The sequence below is a fragment of the Bombus impatiens genome, unplaced genomic scaffold, assembly GCF_000188095.3.
Source record: "Bombus impatiens unplaced genomic scaffold, BIMP_2.2 scf_0268, whole genome shotgun sequence".
NCBI classification, from domain to species: Eukaryota; Metazoa; Arthropoda; class Insecta; order Hymenoptera; family Apidae; genus Bombus; species Bombus impatiens.
Window position 1 is genome coordinate 244,715 of NT_176687.1, and position 15,847 is coordinate 260,561.

General features: G+C 36.9%; 2 protein-coding genes across 4 annotated transcripts; one reads left to right on the forward strand and one right to left on the reverse strand.

Annotated features, from left to right (window-relative positions):
* Positions 1-2,588: 2,588 nt before the first annotated feature.
* On the forward strand, positions 2,589-4,405 carry LOC100748046 (ceramide-1-phosphate transfer protein). 2 transcript variants are annotated; one of them, XM_033320314.1, is made up of 5 exons: positions 2,589-2,677; positions 2,921-3,139; positions 3,399-3,607; positions 3,681-3,856; positions 3,929-4,338. In XM_033320314.1, exons 2-5 carry the CDS (start codon positions 3,012-3,014, stop codon positions 4,049-4,051), a joined length of 636 nt encoding a protein of 211 aa, XP_033176205.1. In that variant the 5' UTR covers positions 2,589-2,677; positions 2,921-3,011; the 3' UTR covers positions 4,052-4,338. The 2 variants fall into 2 exon arrangements, with proteins under 2 accessions (XP_033176205.1, XP_012240113.1); XM_012384690.3 differs by lacking the exon at positions 2,589-2,677 and having other exon boundaries at positions 2,792-3,139; positions 3,929-4,405.
* On the reverse strand, positions 3,663-8,683 carry LOC100747926 (solute carrier family 28 member 3). Of its 2 annotated transcripts, XM_003488847.4 has the most exons (12): positions 7,970-7,999; positions 7,640-7,702; positions 7,218-7,380; positions 6,992-7,151; positions 6,733-6,898; positions 5,908-6,102; positions 5,677-5,838; positions 5,525-5,618; positions 5,303-5,462; positions 5,055-5,223; positions 4,645-4,984; positions 3,663-4,582 (listed from the first exon to the last, which is right to left on the reverse strand). In XM_003488847.4, the coding sequence occupies exons 1-12, from the start codon at positions 7,997-7,999 to the stop codon at positions 4,554-4,556; spliced, it is 1,731 nt and encodes a 576-aa protein (XP_003488895.1). In that variant the 3' UTR covers positions 3,663-4,553. The 2 variants fall into 2 exon arrangements, with proteins under 2 accessions (XP_003488895.1, XP_012240111.1); XM_012384688.3 differs by lacking the exon at positions 7,640-7,702 and having other exon boundaries at positions 7,970-8,683.
* Between the last annotated feature and the right edge of the window lie 7,164 nt (positions 8,684-15,847).

Below are 15,847 nucleotides of genomic sequence, written 5' to 3' on the forward strand. Positions count from 1 at the left end.
CGGCGCTAGTTCGCAATTAATTTATTTTTCCCTAGTCGGCCGTTAATTGTTAAACTTAGATGGGCGGTCGTCGGCAATCCCGCAGCTAGACTTCCAGACGGAAGAAAAGAGAGGAGACGCGTCGCGGGACCAAGGAGCGCAAGGAACCGACAGCTTGAAAGGAAAGAGAAGAAGCTAGATATTGGAGCAGGAGGGAACGATGACGATCGACGAAGAAGGAGACGACCGACAACTCAGCTTGGGAGGGTAGAAAATTTGTTAGACAGGGTGCGGACTGGGACGAGAGAATCGAGAATTTGAGGAGGGAATGGAGGCAAGAAGCCAAGGCGCGACACGAACACCGGATTGGGTTACCGGGATAATTAGAATGATGATTAGGAGCGGAGTACGCCTCGTTGACCAATTCTTTCTGGCGCCCTTCATCCGGACGATGTTGCCTTCGAAAGATCAGCTTTCTTACAAAGGGTCACCGGAACTGAATGGGGTGAAAGAGTAAATAACGGGACGATTATCGAGTCGACGATAAAAACAACATCCACAGCGTGTCTATGTTATAGCGGAGGACTTCTCTGCATTTGCAACTAAGAAAAGAAATATCGAATTAGTGGCACATCATAGACGAGTTACGTGAGAAATTGGGCTTTTTTCAAAGCATGAACACAACAGCTGTATGGGGAGGCTAAACAGCAGGATGATTATCAAAGTCAGGATGAGTTACAAAGAAGGAGAAACGTTGAAACACATCGAATCGGTGGATGGAGTGTGTTCAAAGAACGAGCCTTTTTCGAAGAATAGATGAGTTGAAGAAGTAAAGAACAGAACAATGATCGAGTTGACGATAAAACAACATTCTAAAAATGTTCCTGTTGTAATAGAAAATATTCTGTACTATGAATTACGAAAAAAAGAAGGTTGAAACTGACCGGATTTATGACACATCATGGATGATCCGTCAGGAATTCAGATATTTTCAAAAGTAACCTCGTCATCTCCTTTACAATGGAACACTTTATCCACTTACTCGAATGATATACAAAGAAGGGGAAAAAACGCTGAAACTGACCAAATTCGTGGCACATCGCGGGCAACTATCAAGACGATTGGTGAAATCGCTATTGTCAAGCTTGGACGGCGGACGTTACAACACCCCAGTGACACATTTTTATGCGCCTCAGCGTGATTGGTCGTTCGAGTTGAACCCCCGTGAGATCACTTGACTGAATACGGGTAACCGTCGTAAAAAAAGAAAGGCTAAGACATATGGCATAGACCGGAATGTTTGGATTTCTGAATTCGGTGATTCGTAAGCAGCGCGAAGGTTTTCGAAAGGAAAAAGGATATGAGAGATGGTCAATCTCGATTTTGCTGCTTCTTGTTTTCTCGGTTACGTTCTCCATACTCCACGCTGCTTAGCTCCATCCGCGTTGAAGTAGACGTGAATATTTGATCGGCCCTTCAACCTTCGCCTCCTTCGCCCTCCCACAAGCTTCGCCTCTTACCTAACCCTCAGTCCCAGCTGCGGTGAATTATTTAACGCCCCCAGGGATACCAGTTACCAACGTATATCTATGTGTCAGTCAGATTCTCAAACTCTTTTGTTCGTACGCTATTGTTCGTATGCGTAACCGATTACGTAATGGTCAATACTAATTACTGCCGTGGACTTTTCTTAAGGTTCATGGTCGTGGAAATTATGGTCGATTTTCGAATTAATTATTTTTAGCGAATTGCCAATTTCAATTGATAAAACGTAGCAATGATAAAATTGTAAAATATTCTTCCTTGATATTATAAAAAGATAGGAGAAGATTGAAAAGAAGGAAGATGAAAATTTTTCTGTCAAAGTACATGTTCCTTCAGAGTTTTCTATTCATTTGCTTTCACGCGAATGAATATGCGGTAGCGCAAGTTTGAAATGTTTAATGGTCATTCGTTTGCAATTGAATTAGATTGCAGAGAAGAAAACAGAGGGACAGTGTACAGCGACCCACTTGGAGATGTTTGGAAACCTGTGAAGAAACTACGATCGGTAAACTATTTATCAATTACCGATTGCAGTGTTGATAGATAACGATTTAAAAATCAAGTTACGTTCATATACTGCAACATTATTACACTCATCAATTTATAGTAGAGTATTAAAATTAAAATACTAATAACTTAATTACATTTACGAGTTCAACTTTTGTTACATTTCCTACCTTACCGAGCAACTCGCTTCTTTATCTTCCTTACTCTTATCTAAAAAACAATAAATGGTATATTTTATGGTATATGTTGGTATGATATAAAAAGAACAAATTATGTTAAAGTGAAGCAATAATCAAGGTTAAAGTACTTCTGAAATCTCATTGTATGAGTTACCAAGGAAATGTATCAGCCAAAAAGATGATTCAATAAGATTTAATTTCAAATTTTAATTACAAAATTTACTAGTAGGGTGTGCTTGATTCTATAACGATTCATGTTCTATCTCTCTGCTTTTACCACTACTTAAGGAATCGATAATCTTGTATACAATAAATCATTACATGTCACATCTATTTTGTATTTTGGTTGTGATAGAACTAAAGAAATTTCATATTCGATGATACGAAGAAAGATATTTTGTTATTTCCTCTACGGCTTGAAGGATTAAACCTAAAATTTATGCGCAATGTGATACCATAATCACTAGGTTAGAAAATAAAGTTTATCAATATAACACTTTTATAAATGAAGTTCATCTCCTAAAATTTTCAATATACATAAATACTAAAATTTATCGACATTGATAATTAACTACCATCCAGTCTAACAGCAGAATAAAATTGACTTCTACAGCCCGGTTTATCATCTTCGTTTCGTTATCTCAGTTTGCACGAACAACAGAACGCATAAAAGCAGAACTGCGTTTAATTAGTATGTTATCTTTGATCAGATAAGGTGATTTAAATTTTACCTGCGTGGCAAGTAACAAGTGGCAAATGAGTTTAGTCGTCATTTACTGTGCCTAATACGGAAACGCGAAAATGGCGGAAGGCTCCGAACTGCTGTATTTCGATCTTAGACTAGTTCACGACCATTTTGACCGAGCACTCTTACAAGACGACGATATTGACCTCAGAGCCTATTTGGATGCCTACAATGAACTTTACAAGTAAGGTGGCAAGAGATTGTGTTTTCTATTAACTATAACCTATAATCAGCTGGAAGTAAACTTTGCATCTAATTAATAGTCATTCATAACTTTCTCCTAAGTCTGAATTATTGTCGTAATGTCAATGACATGCGTAATGTCTACAATTCGTGTAATATCTTTTATTGATCTAAATTTACAAATCCCTGTCATTAAATACTTCTTACCATCTGTTTTCATTTGAGAATGACATATGTGTAATGTTATTTCTTGTTTGCAGATTTTTCCAATTGATGGGCAGTGTTTTTGGCTTTGTATCCTCTGACTTGAAGGAAAAGATCCAGGTATTGAATGATTTAATGAACAAAGATGACCGGAATTATACCACGATAAAATCTATGATAGAATATGAGAAAGAAAACAAGATTCTGGACAAAGGAGATCACTCAAATGGTGCTCGTACGCTGTTGAGACTTCATAGAGGATTAGGTATTACAATGTATGAAAGTTTCTCTGCAAGGATGTATTGTGTTCTATTCACTAATATCTTCCGAATTTGTAGATTTTATTAGAGAGTTTTTAAGACAATTGGGAGAATTGTCGGACAGTGATAAGACATCCAGCTGTTGCCAGGATGCTTACAATAAAACATTAGCTAAGCACCATCCATGGGTAGTCAGAAAGGCAGCGGTGGTTGCCATGTATACAATGCCTACCAGAGAATTATTATTCAGAAAGGTATTTATGTTTTTATATAAAAATAATAGACCTTTCTGGATTTTAATCATTCTTTTCATATCTCTTTTTTAGGTCTGTGGTACAGACGTTCAAAGAAACGTCGATGTTTTGCCAAAAATGTTGGAGGTAACCACTGATGTATTCAATCGAACACACAATCTCTACGATGTCCATCAACTTCACAGTCTACCATAAAAATGCATTTAGGATACGTATAATAATGCACCCACTTCTTGTTGTTCGAGAAAGTACACAACACAAACATTCCACATCCAAGATGTGATACATTGCCAATCCCATACATTGAATAGCACCTATATCGATGTCTTTTGTGATATTTCTTTACTTATTATTATATACGATCGCATTTATGATCACCGAAAATGTACAAAATGCACTAGCTTAGGTTTCCATGTTACTCGTACTTTTTTCAAAACTTACTTAGAGTGATTTAAAGAACTCGATGTAGCCGGGAGTTATTTGTCGATTTTAATATTTATGTTATAATATAATATTGTGCAATAATATCAGTTAAGTCTGTCGAGGAAACTAAGTCTTCCTTATTGACCTACCTATTTACAATAATATTTTACAAAACGGTAAACTAATGGCGTTTTCTGATAATTGGGTAATCAATAGATATTGTGGTGATCATTGGACTGTCAGTCACGGTCCATGGCAATATGATCACTCATTGTTAGTAATAGTCATCGGATATCAGCATTCCTGAAAATGAAAGTTCATCAGCAGAGAAAATCTTAACTGGAAAATGATCTTCCAAATCTTACCAGCAATGCTGGCAGTGATGAAACAGATAATGCTGCCACCCACGAATGCTCTCATGACAGCATTGGCCACAGATTCCTTCTTATCAGGAGCTAGAGAATTCATCATGCTCATGGTGATTCCCACTGAGCTAGGATTCGCAAATCCACAAATCGCAAAAGTAGCTATGGCCTCGGTTCTACCAAAAATTCGACCTTGTTCCTTATACTTTCCTAGAGTTTCGTAGGCCACAAACTCGTTAACCACAGTCTTCAGACCTATGAGAGTAGCCACGTCGTCACATTGATCCCATGGCACTCCCATGATCCAACTGAGTGGCATGAATACTTTCGATAGGATCAACTAGAAAAGAATGACCTTTCAACAAAACAGAAAGAATGAAATTATTCTGAGTATTTTAACGTTTCCTCACTTCCAAGCTCAATTCTTCGTAACCAACCAATGACCCTATCCAAGAGAGCAGAGAGTTGACCAACGCCATAAAGGACACGAACGCGACGATGTTAGCGATTATGCCTAAAATCAGAGGAATCGCTGCCACAGCTCCTTTGCTCGCAGCATCGACTAAACTAGAGTCCTTCCTAAAACAAATTTTCTATGATAAATAACATTTCGTTGAAGTACTATCACCGTAGTACGCTATATTGCAAAGAAACTCACGATTTTTCTAATTTAACATTATGGGAAGTGACTATGACCTTTTCGGTTTCCGGGTAAAATAACTTGGAGTAACAGAGAGTTCCTGGTGCTGCCATCAAAGTGGAGGTTATCAGATGAGCAGGATTTGCACCAAACTTTATGTACGCGGCGAAAACGGTTCCTAAAAATTATAATTAGCATCTTCTCGATAAAGGGAAATAATCGAACATTTTGTTTAGTCACCTGACACCGTGGCAAAACCCGAACACATAATGGTGTGCAATTCCGAGGTAGTCAGTTTGTTCAAATAAGGTTTGATCATTAACGGTGATTCCGTCTGAAAATAAATATACAGTCACAATATCCAAAAAAAATACCGGTTTCTACCTTCATACCATTCCAAGAAAAATGTTTCCAGCACATGTTACTGATTCGCAAATCGAAGTTCCCACGACACTCTGTAATATTCTACCTAAATTGAAAATGAACCATTGCATGGTACCTAAATAGTAGAAAATCTGGATGAAGAAGCTGAAGTAAAAAATCACAGGCAGCACCTGAAGTATAAAGTATTTTAGTTAGCGAGGATAATTTATTTTGTGGGCTAAAAGAGGGAATTCACTGACGCTGAAAGCGAAGACACCATCGGTGACTAATTTGTCGGAGTAAATGAAGCTTGCACCGCTCTTGGCGAAGTTCAAGAACCCCTCTACTTTGTTAGCGAGGCATTGGAAAATAGATCGACCCAAGGGCCATCGAATTAAGAAGAGACCAAAGAGAAATTGTAGAATCAATCCAGACAAAACTGGTCTCCATTTGACCTGAATTTGTAAAGATAATAAATATCAATTCTTGGTCAAACTTTTCCGATTTTTATGTAATATAGAACATGTAATGTTAAGCGTTTGTTTTAATAGCGGCGAGCATATAAATGGGAAGGGTTCTTATACGAACTATCATATTTTATAATTAGATTGCGAATTTCTCTGCAAATTCATACCTTTATGAATACAAATAAAGAATCGGAAGCTAAATAAAAATTTGTTTCACCTATCAGATACTATAATGAATACTTTACTTGGAATGTTTCGTACGTTTTTGCATTTCATGTGCATTCTATGTATGGTTACACATTTACATATTCTTTAAATACATATCTACACCATTACAATATTGTTATTATTTAAGATAAAGAGCCATTCTATATTTAAAGCGCTTTAGAATATGAAAAGCGTACTTTTAAATCCTACATTACAGGGAAAAGATAAAAATGGAACTTAGAAATAAGTATCCTATTTATACGCTCGTCATTGTATCTCAAGATATCCGTTCGATAATCTACTCAGAGTGAAAGTAAAATAAAATTTGATGAAAAATTTCGGTAGTATATCGAATCGATAGTGTGTGTATTAAATTGTAATTTTGTAATATCTGACATGCGATTTACTCACGCGACCAGGATGTTTTGAGAATATGTATCCGATAGCGAGCAATATAATGATCCCAAGTCCACTCCTTAATCTCTCCCTCGAATTAGCAGTGTCAATAATGAGAAATACTATGATTCCAATTAAGAAACAGGCATAAAGTACCGTCTGAATAATAATGCTTCCATATCTACCAAAAATAGAAATTGAACATTCGGTATAATCAACTGAATCATTGATAACATCGCCGATCATGCATTTATTAAATCGAGTAGATTTTTACCTTGTTTTGTTGAGATTTTTGACGACGTTGTTGAATGGTCGGCAACAATATCCGAGAATTAAGTGCCCTAAGTAATGATAAAAAAGTCCGCCATAAGTGATCGCTAATAAGATGATTAGCAGTCCGTAACCATCGCACCAATTGAAGTAATTCTCGTCATCTGATAAAAGTCTGGATTAAATAAAAATAACGAAATAATCAAATTTTCAGAATCGTGATTACTCACTGTTTTTTTTCCAGTATAATGTGGCAGAAACAAGATAAATTACTACCACAGCATTTACTATAATCAAATACAGACACTTGAACAGTAGCTGATGTTTTGAATAAAAATTGTTCAAGGCATCGTGTCCTGCACGCAAATAACCAGACGAATTTTCTGCCATTTCCTGAAAAAGGAAACAGAAGTTGAAAATATAAGTCTATTTTATAGTCAAAGCGATAACGAAAATAATATTGCGCTAAATATGAATATAAAAAATTCTGCACAGTTTTCGCTAGTACTCTAGATAACGAGAAACATGACTATCATTGATAAATACTTGACGAAACTTTTATGTAATAATTTATCTCACTGAACAATAGCATTCTTTTAACAATCTTTTATCATTGTCATTACAAACGAAGAGACACAAGCGCGCCGCATACCACGTTTCTTGTCATTTCCTCGCTTGTCAGATGTTCAATCTCGAATGTGTTAAACTCGTTACTCTGTAAAAACAGAGAAACTTGCTAAAAATAATCGCTTGAGGAATACTAATCACTCTCAGTTGAAATCTTGACGCAATAGAATATTTTATATAATACGGAAATAACGTTTTACGATAATACTTTTCAGAAATTAACTAATTAAAGTAAGAGGAAATATTTTTAGGGAAAAAATTATAGAGAATAATAGGAAGTTGTATAGAAGAAATGAAGTATAAAATATCTGAAATACTCGAAATGATTGAACAGAATAAACTAAATATAAAATACCTCAAACCCGGGATTTAGGGTCCCAGACATATTTCCAACAGAAATGTGCTCTCTTTGTCAGGCGCAGTTTGTTACTAACTAACTGACATAAAGATAACTAACGCATTGTGATCGAGAAAAAAAGGCAATTATTTCTGCAGAAGCAGGGTTACCTTACTCGTACGAGTAACTGATAAGTGGTACAATAATTGCTTATTTCGATACCAGATAACTCTGATAAGAGTAAGTCCACTAATTGCCGAATTTCGCACAACACATGGTTTAATTTTCAAAAAATAACTTTTACCCAAACACAAAAAAGAAAAAAAATATATATATAAGAAAAAGAAGAGTAAACTGTTCTTTTTATCAACACTAATTATACCGATCAAATTATATCACGTATTCGATCACAATCTTTACGATAGGTAACGCACAAATTTGATAATAATTGAATGTAAAATTATAGAACGTTAAGTAAGCAAAAGTTCTTAGTCACGATCCGTCTTGGACAAAGAAAAGAATTCTACTATACTGACGCTCGACGGATCAGAAATGCTACGGCATCGATATCTTCGGACGCGTGCACTCAGATAAGCCTCTTGTATCACTGAAGATGATATGACTATTAATCATTACCATCAATGGATAGTAGGGGAAACAATGAATTTCGAGTACAAGATTTTACAATTGACCTCGTTTCATACGATCGGCCTCGTGTCGCGTAGGGGACACGGGTTAAGCGCACTAATTATCGTAGATTTCCACCTGCAGCGCGATAAGACAATGGAGTATTACGCTTATCGTACATGTTGTTACGTTATATGTTATATATTATACATGCTTGTTAAAATTGACTACCGATACATAGTCCATCATTGTAGCCGAAGCAATTTTTGAATCATTTTTATTTTTCATTTTTAACCGTAATAGATTCAAAAATAAAATAAAATTACGCTATAGAGCCACACGATACTATTACCGTCGAGTTTGATCTGTGAAAAGTGATCTGTAGGAAACGTTAATCTTGTTTATTTTGTAAAATAGATTTCTTTCAACTTGAATTTTTTTTAATGGATATGAGTTTTCAGTAGTCTGTTAATTCGACAGACTATGAATTCTCTCTCGATGGCTCGAAAATTACCTAAACGAGAGAATACCTCGAAGCGAATTTCTTCCGACAGCCACGAATTTTCGGTGGTTCGAAAATTACCTGCGCAATAACAGAAAAGGGCGACAATCCTGAGGAGTCGATTCGAATGCCTCGTTCATCCAGCGAGCCCTACGAGCCCTGAATTCGAAAAGAACCCGTGAATTTCGAGGAGACAGGGCAATTGTATCGGCGACAGGTCGAAAAAAATTCCTGGCTCTTTTTCACACGAGTCTGGTACGTAGCTGTCGGTCACGTGACGACGCGTCGTTGTAACGGATCGTGGGTGAAGGCGGACGCGAAACGCAATTTAACAGGGTGAACGTCGCGACGGCTGTCGATACTTTCTCTTGCGTGGTCCATCAAAATTCTTCCGCCGTGTTTAGCCACGCACAAGTCGTTGGCGGCCTCCGCGTGCACCAGCAAACCGGAAAACCGTGCTCGTAATCGACGATATCTGCTCGCAATTCAGATTTCAGGCGAGAATCACGAGGATCATGACGATTCTACGACATTCCGTGTAATGACTGACCGGGAGGAAATTGCGAGACGCGCTTCCTAGACGATAAAAATAATTATCGTGCGCGAGAAGTATTGCGTTAATCGTACGGCGTATACCTTGAAAAAGGAAATCACCTTCGCCGTAATCACCTAATGACGGACGCGCGAATAATTGAGAAGGAATTAGGGGAATTCACTGCGAGTTACGTCGACTTCAAGAATCGTTCTTGAGATTTTGCGTTCTTTGAGGGTACAAGGTAATGCGATCGTTGGACAATAGCGAATTTCTGAGAAACATCTTAAAATCCTATATTAACTTTAGAATTATCAGAGTTTATAAAGTTATCAATTCGTAATTTTTTATAGAAATTTTACAGATTTACAATGATGCATTTTTCGTAATTTCAATGATTTTCTACCTTTGTATTTGATCACGGAGCTGAAATATGCGTCTTCCTCATAAACTTTAAAAATATTGTTCTCCGTAATATTGAAATATCGTTTGTGTTAATAACAATAATGATTATAATTATCAATTATTTTCAAAAGACTTACATCCTTGTACGCAGCAGCTTCTATCAGTTTTCAATTATGTCGTATTAAAATTCTTCTATTTAACCAGAAGGCTATATTAGGATTAGAAATTCAACAAGAAGAATATTATATTTTCTCTTGTGATCTTCATATATTTTTTACATAACTTCTAATACTAAAATTAAAGTATTATGTAATTGTGGAAAATTACAACAGTAATTTGCAAATACCTTCAAAGAATAATATTGTTTCTTTAATTGCTCACTAATCTATGTAAAATTTGAAAAACACGGGTATTACGGAACTGCAGCGCATTAAATATTCACTCGCGCAAACAAACGCTTTATCGGCGACCTCCGAGAGGATTGCAAGTATGTTGCCACTAGATAATTAGTCACTCCTGCACGCTGAAGCTTTCACCCATTTATTTAGGGAAAGGTTACGATGAATGTGTCGCCTGGAGCGTAAGTCGGAATGCCATCGATTTCAATCGTCCCTTTTTTCTTTGCCTGAGATTTCGATCAAATTATATAACGAGGCTTATTTGTCCGCGTACCCGAATAATGGGAGAGGCGGATTTCTTAAGCGCACGTGGACCGATCGAAGGTCTTTCCAGAAAAAAAAGATCGGTTCACGAATAATATAACTTCGAAAACCTTCAGAATTGATTTCAAATGCGATTTCAGATCGATTCGCAAGAAGACAGGAATATGCTAAAGAAAGCCCTTCGTTGACAAAAAAAATCCAATTACTCAAGATCTAAGTGGTCTGTTAATCACGGCTATTTGTTAACACTAGAACTACCAATTAAAATGATTGGTATCAAATTTTTTCTTTTCTTTTTTTTCTTCTTTTCTTTTTCTTTTTCTTTTTTATTGAAAATTATTGTAATGTAATTTTTACTTTCATCGAAGCAGAAATATGACTACGTATATGTACTTATTTATTTAGTTCTAATTAGCTATATGTAACATACTTTGGATGCATGGTAAAGATCAGTAGTTCTAGTTTAATTAGTCTAATCGCGCAAAATGGTGCACGTTGTTTCATCTCTATATAAAATAAATTGTATCATGCTTATGAATAATTAAATTATATATATATATCGTACTAACATACTTTGGAAGAATTAAAATCAAACTACCTGAAACTGATTTGTTTTCGCGAATTTTTAATTTCACGATTATAGGAAGTGATTAACAAATTAATTCGGCGGAGCAAAGATTAAGACGAAGTGGATCAGGAAGATGAGTCGCCTCTTATCTATCCGAGACGTGACGGGAGACGAGACAGGAACACGAGTCACGTACAAATTTTTGTAGGAAACCAGGCCCGCATGTTTTTCATGCGCTATCTGACACCCTAACTGCGAAGAACTTGATTTCCTAGACAGTCTAGGTCTAGGTAGACAGTGCTTATACAGCGACTGTGATGCGTCGTAAGAAGTGGAAGTTAAAAAACAGAGATAAACAGTCCTTGATCAACGTCTACAAGAAGAATTTCTTCTTGATCGATCGTTTCATCGATCAAACAAACAACGTACGTCCATTCTGTTAGGTCATTCTCCTGGTATCTGAGTCATTTTTAAGCCATTTATTTTCTGAAGGACATTTTTATTTGAATAAAATTTTATGATGTTCAATGCATGCCCTTGACAATCTACTCGGAGAAAAGAAATTCGAAGGGAAAGTAAAAATTCAAGAAACACGAGGGATGAAGCGAAGCATCAATAACAAATTGATAAGATATTTGTAAAGTTTGCGACCCCTTGTTGAGCAAAAGAAGATCATTGCCCTTCTTAACTAAAATGTCCCATCTACTATATCGACATTGAAGAAAACGAAAGTTTTATACCATCTTTGTTTTTCTTTGTTCGATTAAAAATATCGAACCTGTATACCTTCTGACGTTCCTTAAAGGTGCAAAACGCAGGGAGCTTCAAATATTTCAACATATCTTGAAAAATGAGAAGATGCTAAATTTCAGCTAAGGAAAACAAATCAGTTCGTAGGTATTTTAGAGAAAGGAGGCGCGAGTTACTACAGACATAATTAAATTACTGTTTAAAGTAAGAATAGAGATCGGATTCAGGACGATCTAAGAATTTCCTCCAAGCATTAGTTTTTCCTTAATCGTTCGATAAATCCCCGAGAATGTTCTTTCTAAGAATAGAGAAAACGAGTAGACCGAAATTATTTCAAGATAAATGGCTGCGTCAAACGAACGATTGACGTACGTTCCCGCCACTCAGGCGCAATTTGCATTTTTCGGAGCTATCCGCTTCGCCGAACTGTCTACGGCCTTGATAATTCTACACACCTCCTCTATTTTCCTGTTCTACGTAGTAGAAGTTAAGCAAGCCAGTTTTAGGTCCCTGGCACGGGGCCAAGCCCGTTGAGAATAGCGAAATCCGAAGAGCATAACTTGTGGATAAACATCGGCGTTACACATGCTTCTCAACATCAGCGCGGTGCAGCACGTCGCGGCATCACGTTGCCTCCCGGATCGAAAAATCGTCTCTAAGGAACCTCCAGTGCGAGAATTCACCAATCTTGTCCTCTAACTATGCTGTCGTTAGCTTATTCCTTAGTGGGTTAAACAAAAATTTCGTGGAACACAGTTGTCATCGATGAACCATATTACAATTTTAATCGAATTTGGATGTTTCTAAACAATGCATTATGAGCATAACGATGTATGATAATTACAATTTCTAAAAAGAAGAAGCGACTGTACGAAGATGTTTTCAATGTTCTCTCATTTTCTAAATTATTTTCATTCATGGTAATTCATCAAAATTTATGAAAGAGATAAGTACGAGGATAAAGCAGCGTATCGACAATCAATTCTCGCAAGGGTCGCAAAAAATTGTCCCTCTTAATTAAAATAACGCATTAACGATTCCAGTTGGAGATCATACTGTGGCGCACGAAAGTATTGGAATAATTTCATTTAATATCGGCCAGCTCAAAATTAGGTTCACTTATTCATTCGTATTAAATTGATAATAATATCGTATTTATCTTTGTCATCTTTCCTTTTTGTGCGTTTGTAGAAAACGATTTATGAAAACACAACCTTAATTAAAGATTCGAAAGTCGCTGAACGTAACAAATTGAAAAGATACAGAGAGTCTGGGAATGCGATGCCGGAAGATAAAAAACAACGTTGACTGCACTACGATCGGAGACTCGCCGGATTCTGGTACATGGATCTGGTTCAGCCGAACGTATCGTATCTGATCCAAGTGAACAGTGTGATTCCCACAGAGGAATTTAACGCGCGGAAATGCGTAGTTGCTGGCCACGATGGAAACAGTAAACCAGATGGCCAGCCAGTCCTAGAAGATGAGAACCGAAGAAAATTGAAGATTCTTCCGAGGCATCTTCCTGTTCCTCTTATTTCGCGCGATTCTGCTGGAACATTTAAAAAAGAAGAATCCCCGAAATGCCAACGACAGAGCCAGGAACAAGTTTCGTTGCGACGATCGTTTCGACGAAATCCTGAACGATTTATCATCGACGACTCCGATTTAAATAACGCCGTGTGGCGATTGTAATGCATTTTTAATTGGAATATTCGTGTCTTGTGACTTCAAATTAGTCGTGAATGATTGGCCTCATTGATATTCCTCGATACTCTTCAGGAATTGCATCGATTTAAATCCCTTCTCGACACTGGCAATGCATTTTTAATTCGATTCTTGAATTATTCCTGCATTATTAAAAAGTATCGATAACGTTTGATACGGGACGAGAGAAGGGAAATACAAGTACGCATTAAAATTGGAATACTCATGTTCCTCTCTTCGTGGTCTCGGGCACGTCTCGCCGGAATGCGACGAATCCGATCCGTCGTCTTTCGTCGCAGCACGCGACTTTTCTCCCGAGGCGGGAAGAGTCGGATTCCGCCCTTTATCATCTCTGCGTCAGTTCCTATGTTCTGTTATCTAGACTGGCGATCATCTTCCGAAAGCTTGGTAGCCGCTGGAAATTAATCTCCGCGCTGGACACGCGTTGAATCGACGGGTAGGAACAATTTGTGCTCTGACAGCGAATTTATTTTATCTCTGATCTCCGACTAACCAGACTGCATCCTATAAATTACCATCTAATACGAAATGCTGCTTTTTATATTAAATTTATCGATCGGGACAAGAAGATCGATAATGACGGACGGCAATAATAAATAATATTTCCTTTAAAAAAAGGGGAAATGTTTGAAAAATGCAAAAATCCAAAAGGTCTACTACTGCTCAATAATACATGACTAATTTATTACGCGTGTTGTATAAAACATTTTGAAGTTTCATTAACATTGCAATCAGACACATTATTATATTGGATAAAGTTTGAAACCGTTCTGAAAAAATGTACAAGTTACAATATATTTATTACAAGCACGTGCTTTGCAAAATATTATCAAAGCGTTTGAACAGTCAACTGTTAATCATTTGGTTGGTAAAAATGAAATGTCATTTATTCGAGGTTTGAATTTAATGAATCTAATACCATATATTCAATGATCAACGATCAGCAGGAAATAATTGACTGTTCTCAAATACAACGAATAAACTGTGACAACTTTTATATACATTTTCAAATTGCAATCAAACTGTGCCAATATAATCGCGACAGTCGACTCTGATTACGATGTTAATGAAACTCCAAGAAGTTTCATCTAACGCGCGTAATACATTCGTCAAAATTTTCTGTGTTAAGTGTCCCAATACTTTTGTCAGTCATTGTAATTATGCATGATGTAACGGTACTTGTGAAATCTATGATCGAGAATCGTCTAGGAGCGTGATCGTTCAAGTTGAATATTTTACTTTCGTCTAATAAAAATACTGGAATATTACAAAAAGGGTGGACACCGATGTTTTCGATTTCATAAGATTCCACGTGCGATGGCGAGGCGGCGGAACGAGTGCACCTATGCGTGGGTGCGATTGCGCAATACAATTCGAAATTCAAATTTCGCTTCCACGAAGCCCGAGGATCGAGCAGGCGAGACCGAATCTCCCTCTCTTACCGGATTCCAGGTATATTCCTTATCTCGATAGTTGTCTGCCTTCGTGAAGGTGTCAGAGGAAGAGAGATGTATCCGAGTCATGTAAATTGCAGCATTTCCATTTTTTCCTTCTTGTCTACGTGTTCTCGCGCTGCCTTTTCACCCTTGACCGAGCTGTATCACACTTAACATTTCTCTCTCACTGTTATTTTCGCACGTTTCAATTCCAATCGGAGAAATAATTCGATAAACGTGGGCGACGCAAACACGTCCATAGTTTTTCCCCGAATTGCGACCAGTCGTTTTACATCAGGATATCAAGGAAATCTGACCAGTCGTTTGACGTATCAAGAAAATCTGGCAACTGGTCGAAATCTTAACAGAGTTTGGGTTCGTGGAGAAAGTCATCGAACCTACATCACATTTTGTCTAGCGCACAACCCGGCTACTACTATCAATGTTTTTCTGCGTCAATCGAACAATCGATGATTCCGCCGAACTGGCGTAAGAATATATAAGTTACAAGGATTACGCGAATTGCGCAGAAATAGATTCTGATAATTGTACTGCGAATCGTATTTTTATATCTTGATCTTACTTTTATTTTATCAAACAAGAAGATATCTAAGAGATAGTTCATACTTTTCCATAATTTCCTAATATATATATATATATATATATATATATATATATATATATAT